The following is an 8,873-nucleotide window of genomic DNA, read 5'->3' as shown; positions in this document are numbered from 1 at the left end:
CGCATGCACCGTAGGTGAATCTAGAGAAACCGTTTCCCCGTTAGTGTCGTATAGTTACAGCACATAAACGTAAAATAAAGACAAGAAACACAGAAAGGAGACGAGCAAGCAGCCCGGAGGGACCCCCTTATAAAAATGGGAACATCCTTTGAGTTCAATGTGAACTCAAAAAAGTCAGAAGGAAGCAACTTCCTCTGAACTGAGAATTGGCTACTGATTTTGAATTCACAGTGAATTAACTTTCTCTGACCATCCTGTGAATTTCCTGTGAATTTCCTTTGAGCTCCCAGGGAACAGACCGTTGTCAGTTTGAGTTGAGTTCACAGGCAGTGGCCAATTATTGGTTCAAAGGAAGTTCGAAGGAATGATGACTATGGGATATTTGGTGGATGTTCGAAGGAAGTAGGTTCAGACTGAAACATTTGTTTGTATGAGCTTATATTTATTTGAATAGATGTACTTCCTCTGTTTAGGCCTTGCAATTAGGCCTGCTTTCGAAGACCCTGCGACAAAAAATTGGATCACTGTCCACAATCCCAGTGCAAACTTGCGCAACTGCCGGTGACCACCTTGGCTAGTACTCCATTCAGTAAGCAGGTGTAGGCTGCAAAAAGAAAAAAAAAACATTAGAAGCATGACTGCAATGAACAAGCTAGAGTCCATCCAGCCTTCCTTAGCTTTTGTAAATTAAATATACAGAGCACGGACAGTGTGAGCGCCATGCAGGCACCACAGCATTATGCATTAAGGCAAGCATTATGGCCCTGACCATCACTGAAAAGTCAGCTGTTTGGACAATATTTCAGAATGCTCTTGCATCACATGCACAGGCTATGAGCTCGAGGACTTACAGATAACAGCATCCAATTTTGGGCAGCCCAGTGCCTTTTTTGGAGCTTGTTCCTTGCGTTGCGGGCATTGCAGACACGGCCATAGAGTGAGCTTTCTTCCAGTTCTTCGGGTGAGAACACAACCCGCACCAAGTTACACGCAAACTTTGTTGCTTGATTGCCCGCACTGAGTTTCATGCGGTCAATCAACTGCTGATTTACCATAATATTGCTGCCAATGTGCACCTGCAAGAACAAAAAGCAAATATTAGTACTATGACCAGTATTGTAACATACAACAATATTCCTTGATATGCAATAAGAAAATGAAGGGGCTTTACAAACAACAAAAAACTTAGACCAGCTTAAGAACATTCAAAGAAACCCCAAAATGCATAATTAAGGTCATTTGTTTGCAAGTAAAAATACACATTCAAGAAGCCGTACTTTAACATGTACAACAATGAAGGCATACGAAAACTATTGGATGTTTTTGACACCTTCCCGAGCAGTGTTTTGATCTAATTTAGAATCAGGCCAAACATCTTTTAACATTTTTATTAGTGTAACCTGACAATTGTGTAATATGTATTTAAAGTAACTAGCCAAAAAGAGGGCACATAATGCCCCGGAAAGGATTGAGCGCTAATAGTGCATTGCTATAGCAGAAGAAAAAACAAGAAATAAGAGATTTTTTAACGACCTAATTTATGCTTGCATTTCAACAATAAAAAAAAAAAAAGAAACAGATTTTAAGTCAGAAAATAAAGGGATTTACTCATCATTTACATTGCAAAGGCCATTAAAAGCCAGTTAAGACAGAGCACAGTGCCCACATTGTCACCTCCTGTTTAAAAATACTAACATCCTTTTCGTACATCAGAAGCTCAACCAATTAAAAAAACTGCCAATGAAGGTTTAGCAAAAGCATGCACTCCCTGCTCTGTATGTGCTACTTTGAGGCAACATTTAGTTTCCAGCTTGCACAGGTAGCTTTCATAATTTAATATTGCGAGTTCTGTGTCAGTGGATGAAAATTGACAACATTCCGATGAAACCCCCTGGGCTTCCATTCTTGGTCGTCCCTTGTAAAACATTTCCAGTTACCTCGCTATATGTTACTCGACTAGATTGCTGCTTATTGGGGGGCAGCTGATTTTTCACGTAATGAGTAATAAACTTCACTGCACTCATTTGACTTAGTTTCTGGTTCAAATATTTTTGTCTCGGATACCTCCTTTTTTATTACACTACCAATAGAAACCAGCAGTAAAAATAAAAACCAAAGGGACACTTAAGCTCCACCTTTAAGGGTATGATGCGACCAGTGTAGGCTACCACCCAACATATAAAGCCCTGCTTTAACCAAGCTGTATCAACATGTCTACGTAGCCTAGGTGTAGCAAGCCTGACTCAGCATTGAAGAGCACTGGAATGTTGATTCGTATTTCACCTTCCCAACTCAAATGAACGACCGGAGTTAGCAGCTCCTCCTAACTTTTGGATATCATGTGGTCTCGTTAAGCCACACAAATCATCGAAGAATGTGTGTTCGGCCATGCCACTTGCCAGCGCCATGCTCTTGATGTTTCACTCACAACACAGACAACAAATTTTCATGTAATGGGGCCTTTAACGATATCGTAATTTTAAGCAATTTTAGCTAGAAATCTCGAAATAATAGTGCTCAAGGGGTTAAAGTGAAATTGAACTATTGTTGGATCAGCTTAAGAAGCCACAACTCCTTCTCAAAGGAGACCCTCCTGGCAATACCATGGTGGTTAATTGCCTCTGACTTGCCAGAGTGACATTGCAGGTGGCTGTCAGGTGCAAGTGGATTATATGCACATTAGCTTGAATACCATGATGACTGGCCCAAGTCGCTAAAATGACTGATTAGAGGAGCACCAGCTGCGTCATTCGTGTTGTAGTGCAAAAAGATGGCCTTCCGAGATCGATAACCTAAGAAATTGCTGAATATTAAACAAGCTAATGGAAATCTCTTTTCTGATGAAAAGGGCTTTGCTATAGCCCAAGCGAAGTAGGCTCAACAGGAAGCATAAACAAAAGTAACCTTGCACTTCCGATCACTACAGCTTTCACAAAAACTCTTCCAAATCAATATACACACGAATGAAGTAACAGTCACTAAAATGAAAGGAAGCAGTTGGGATTTTTTTTCATGGTTGTTTTGACGAATTTAAGAAAATAGTACTGTCTGTCTTTTGTCGTTTCTATCAAATTGACATTCATTTAAAAATATCATTATGCTACTAATTATGCAGTCTGTGAGCCCAGCCTCATAAACAGCATCCCAGCCAGGGCAGCCGCTTTTCAGTGGAGCCGAAACGCAAGGTGCCCGTGTGCTCTGTGTTGTCGGTGCACGTTAAAGCACCCCAGGTGGTCGAAATTTCCAGAGCCTTGCACTACAGTATCTCTCATAGCCTGAGTCGCTTTGGACATTAAACCCTAAGAGCCAACCAATCATAAAGAGCATTGCTTCTTGCCTATCTCTGAATTCAGTGACTGCGACTTCATTCACATGGATAATGAGCTCCTCGTTTCCCTATCCCTGCACACTTCTCAATGGAAGTGAATGACTTGTGGCAGTGCTATCATAAAGCTAGAACCAAGTTCTTGTGTCACCCTTAAAAAAGTTTCATCGAGAAAGGCAGTAATGAGCACAACCATGCAGACACTAGACTAAAGCAACTAACCTGAGCCTCGGTTGGCAGCACAACTGCTTGTGTTGTACACGCAGCATTATTAACGGATTCCGTCAGCTGATTGACCAGCTCAGCAACATCTGAAAAAAAAAAAAAAAAAGGAAAGCTGGAACAAAACATACTATTTCATCACTAGCAGCAGCAGCCCATGTAACATTCACCACAGGAGAAAAGCCTTTTCTTTGCCCTTGACTGCATGACCAACCCTTTTTTGTCACCAAATGCGCCATTCAAAATTTAGCTGCTAGACACTGGCATCACTCACGCACTCAAGGCACCCTATCAGCGGTACATAATCTAGGGGATGCTGATAGCAATTGATGAAGCCAATGCTGACATCCCACTTCTGATCTCTTTGTTCGCTGTGGAAATGCCTGGATTGAATTAAGTGTGCTGCTATTGCTTAGAATGAATTCATGGGTGCGAATGATGATGCCGAGATAGCTGTGATAGCTTTAACAGAAGTTAGTCAGATCACATCCCTGAAACAGTTTGTCGGTAGCAAGGGCCTTGAAGAGGTCAGCATGCAATATACATGTATGGCGGCAGCAATACGCCATACATTTGGACAAAGGCTGACACTCGAGTGTGTAGCTGATACTCGATAGCCCATGCTTCACCTATCTCGTGTCTGCCTTTCGTGTCGACATTTGCTAACATGGTGTAATGACCGAGTTAAGTTAGGCAGATTGCTGAGCCAGGTGCCGAGCTTGGACAAGCATAAATTTCCTGTTGTGAAAAAAAAAAAAAACACCACCTAAGTGACCAAAATGGCACAGGAAAATGAAGCGCATGCCATAAGGATTCCAAGGTCCAAGACAGGACGAGGCCACACATGATAATTTCATACAAATTTAGATTTTTTGCTGTCCCTCCTGCGCTCATTCTAGATGCACCTCATCATTTGCAGGAGACTCTGAGGTTAAAATCTGAGGGAATCAAGGGTTCCATTCAGATACGCCGTCCACAGTAATGCAAGAGCACCACAGACCTGCCGCAGCCATCTGGCTACAACTTATACCCCGTGAATGTGTTTGAACCTAATGCAGCTCTCCGGGTTCACTGGAGCGTTGTTGTCGCCGACCACTCCAGAACAGAAAGGAACCCAATCCCGCGCCCGTTTTTCGGCCTCGGCTTGACCAGCACAAATCAGCACAGGTGCTCACCTTGAGTGGCATTTGTTTACCATGCATTTTCATGCAGCTATCACATACGACAACAGGCTCAATCTCAGATGCATGCCGATCCCAAGCAATGACATGTGACACGCAAGTCACTGTAACACAAACAAAGCATGCTTGCAGAGCAGGAGTGGCAGCAGTTCATCTGCTACATGCACTGCAAGAATGGTGGTTGGTGGCGTCATGCAGCAACGCCACGGTGTAGCTGAGCACTACTGTACACCACCTATAATGTGTCGCAAAGACAACTACAGGAGGAACACCAATCCAAATCCTCACTGTAGGGGGAACCTTATTGCAGCAACATAATCTTACTGGTGCTTTTACTAGGACGTGCTACAGACCAAGAGGTCTTATTCATTTAAGAGTTAGCACTTGAATTTGTTATGCTTTACGTAGCATCTGGTGACACAGCAAATAATTTCAGTCTCATGGCAATGGAGATCAGCATTCCAATGGCTTCAGAAAAAAGCGATCACATACCAAGCATCTGACGTGCTTCATCTCTTGCGGCCTTATATTTCTTTATCCTTTTTTTTTGCAGACCCCACTTCATCCTCAAGCTCCAGGACTCTCTTTTTTGCATCTGTTGGCTTAGACATTTTGTCACAGCTGCAGCTTTCCTGCAAAACGACATGTGGCAAGGTCTATTGTATTTGCACTCAAATGCATCATACAAAAATTATTCCGTATAACGCATTGTGCAGATATCTGGTTCCACACATGAGATTAGCAAAATAGTGACCAAATGAAGACCACTGACAAGAGAAACGTAGCATGGACACTGTTTAGGGTTCAAAGCAACACTTCTTAAGGAGGAACATTAGCCCTTGAGCAAACCTTGGCACATAAAAGGACATGGTAATGTTTAACTGCGAGCTGACACCATCCAGCATCACTACTGCTCAAGTGGGCAGAATGCCCACTTGAGCAGTAGTGGACAAAACAAAGGATGCATTTCCAGAAAAACAGTTTGAGCTCCCACGCATACCGTAAAACATAGCCACTCTGCTGTATGGTAGGTTCATGGTGTTTTATGTCCCAAAGCGACTTAAGCTATAGCGATGAGGGATGCCGTAGTGGTGGGCTCACCTGGGGTTTTTTAATGTGCAAATGACATCATACAGTACACAGTCAACTTGCATTTCACCTCCACTGAAATGCGGCCATGAATGCTGGGATTGTACCCATGTACAGTCGTGAGCTTTATGAAAGGGAGCATGCGATCCCGTGGCAGATAGCCTCATCCAGAAGTAGTGGCAAGGTGCAACGGCAGCATTGAAAATGAAGTGGAGAGAGCGGTGCCCTTCTACCTGTTGGCCGTACCCTATGCACTGGGAGCAACTTTTACATCGGCAGCTAAAAATCATTGCAGCATTATGCTGTTGGTAACTGATATCACTGCTTGCTTTGCTATGCTCTGACCTAGCAACCCAGCGTAGGCTGGTAACTCAGGCAAAAGCGGCAGCCCAGGCCACTGGAGTCTTAGAATGGAGACTCCACACACTGCCTCCCCACCACACACACTTTTTTTTTTCCTTTTTTTTTAATAAAGTTTTCTCTCTCTGCGCGAAATCTGAGGAATGGCTGGTAGCGAAGAAAGGAAGCATGTTTGACGCTTCAATAAAAAGAAACAAACAAATGAATATGAAAGCAAATGAATGCGACAACACGTTAGACGCTTTTATCTGCTTAAACTTCAGTCGCCTGCAGCTGTGAAAGCGTCCGTTTCGCTGCTACACTACCAATTGTCTCGGAACGAGCATCCTGGTAATCTTTAAAACTTGTTCTAAATCAGCTTCAATAATCAAGGAGCTGCCATTCTCCATGCCGCACCGTTCCGAGACGACGATGCGGGCAAGGTGTTTTTTTTTTTCTTTTCTTTTCTTTTCTTTTTTTTTTTTTTTTTTTTTTTTTTTTTAGAGCCCAAATTGGGAAGCCTACTCCTGTTATCACGAAACACCGAGAATTGCCATTTGCTGTGTAAACAGAGAGAATCAGGTCCACGTAACGACAGCAGCCGCGTTTATTCTACTTCTTATTTCCGCAAATTCAGTTCATTATGCATTTTTGTTTTAATTTCACGCAATTCCCGGAATCAACTGTCTACCTCTTTCACCATGTGCACTACTGTCACCTGCCGGTTAACACAATGCGGTCGTAATGCGGGCATGTAAACGACTTCGCGACACGACTCACCGCGAGTAGCAAAGGAAGGTGTTTCACAGGTAAACATTATCAAGACATGAATACGAAAAGAGACAAGAGACGTTTGACTACTTACCCACTCCGAGAATGAACGTAGGAGAGTACGACCCCTCCTTCCACTGGGCATGTAATACTCCTTGGTTTGGAATAATCTTCCAGTATTTTGGATTATCCATCAGTTTCGCCTGCAGTTCTTTTGATTGTAGGTTTCTTACAGGGTAGCGGTCGCCCATGTAACCAAGACATGATCGGCCATTTGCACTACTCACGCTAAGAAAGCACGACAGCACGACGAATACAACGAACGCGAACAATCAACTTCCTGCGGTCATGAAACACATAGTGAAGCATGTCGCCGGCTGTTTTCACGAAAACGATAGCGCTAGAGTCTCAAGCGCCATTGCAAACTTTTAAATGCATTTTTGCAAACTTCACAAACTTTCAAAATAAAACTTATAATTTATAAACAACCTTAAACGTTTGTTTTTTTAGTAGTAATATGTGATGCGTAACAAAACACAAAATAATTTAAGCAAATTATTGCCACAAACATTGGCAGCGCCCTTTTTTTTTGCTGCGGAATTCTTATGGTGCATGTCAATCTTCATTGGTTTTACTCGCCGTGAGAACGTTGGTTTTACTGGCAGTATTCGTAACCTCGGCTGCGGGGGCTTCTGTGCGTGGTGGTACCGACGTACCGACGTCGCTGACGTATTAATTGCTGGTCTTTAAACTGTGATAGGAGGTAAACGAGCTTGACTTTCGTGAACAATGTGACATCCGGTACTAGGCACATCGTGAAGTGCATTTAACTGCAGGCTTTTGAAGCCGTTATCGATGGTGCTGCGGTAACCGCCTACCCGTCGAACGCACTGGAAATGCCACCACGGTAAAAGCGTACTTGCGCGACGTCAACGTCGTGCCGTACCGAAGTGCACTAAATCACGACGGAAGCAGGCCGCGCTTGCTAACAGCGTCGCCCTTGGCGTCGCTGCGAGCCAAGAGTTGCCAGGCTGAAATGCCGACGCAAATACTGACGAACCCTGCCAGCCCTGCGCCGAGCTTTGTTGCGTACCGTGTCAGAGTGCTGAAGCAGCGGTCACGGATGTATGTACATGCCGTCTCGCGCATGCATCGCCATTGAACCAGCGGGCTGCGAAAGCGATGAATTAGAACCACCTGGCATTCTTTAACATGTATGAAAATTCTTGAATGTATTATATTTTATCTTAAAAAATTCAGAGGGGCAGGAAATAGACCAAGTAATGCCACACACACAAAAATAAGCACAAGAAATGAATGAAAAGAAAGTTATCTTTACACTTAAGGACAAAGGAAGGAAGGTGGTGAATATTATTGGTCCTTGTGTGGTGACTAAGAAGAAACTTGCGCTAAAAATAAGATCTAGCGCGTGAAAAAAAAAAAAGCATGGATTTAATAAAAAATGAAAAAAAAATTAAAATGATGTTTACTTGCACAACAAAGAAACGAATGCGATTTTGTATATTTTGATAAATGTATAGTTGGTTTATTCAAAAAAGTTCAGAAGTTAAAAAAGTGCAAGGGATACTAATGAAAGAAAAAAAAAAGAAGTATAGCTGAAAAGAAAAATGAGCTTCGTATGTTTTCGCTTAAGAACAAAAAAAAAGAAGGTATGATGCAGAAAGAGTAAAGAGAACTTACTTTCTCTTTACTTGAGGACAAACAAAGGAAGGTCATTATTGATATTGCCAAAGAGAGCCAGTTTAAAAATGAGCTTCCTTCTGTCAAAAGAAAGGAAAGTCTCAACAAGGTGAGCTCAAAGGAAACTTCCTTTAGTCAAAAGAAAGGAAAAGTCTATAGGAAGGCTGTTCAGGAAGCAAAAAGGAAAAACAAAGGAAGTAAAAAGGAAAATTCGATTTTCATAAGGGCCGCGCCCCAAGCTGTGC

The 8,873-nt window shown here is 42.7% G+C and overlaps 1 protein-coding gene across 1 annotated transcript; it reads right to left on the bottom strand.

Moving 5' to 3' along the window:
• Nucleotides 1-421: 421 nt before the first annotated feature.
• LOC146194341 (uncharacterized) lies at nt 422-7,192 on the bottom strand. The gene is made up of 5 exons (XM_084597352.1): nt 7,022-7,192; nt 5,221-5,360; nt 3,548-3,636; nt 852-1,076; nt 422-604 (listed from the first exon to the last, which is right to left on the bottom strand). The coding sequence occupies exons 2-5, from the start codon at nt 5,321-5,323 to the stop codon at nt 587-589; spliced, it is 435 nt and encodes a 144-aa protein (XP_084453478.1). The 5' UTR covers nt 5,324-5,360; nt 7,022-7,192; the 3' UTR covers nt 422-586.
• Between the last annotated feature and the right edge of the window lie 1,681 nt (nt 7,193-8,873).

The sequence above is a fragment of the Amblyomma maculatum genome, chromosome 3 (genome assembly GCF_055883805.1).
Source record: "Amblyomma maculatum isolate TAMU_Amacu chromosome 3, ASM5588380v1, whole genome shotgun sequence".
Classification (NCBI taxonomy): domain Eukaryota; kingdom Metazoa; phylum Arthropoda; class Arachnida; order Ixodida; family Ixodidae; genus Amblyomma; species Amblyomma maculatum.
This window is presented reverse-complemented; position numbering and strand designations above follow the sequence as displayed.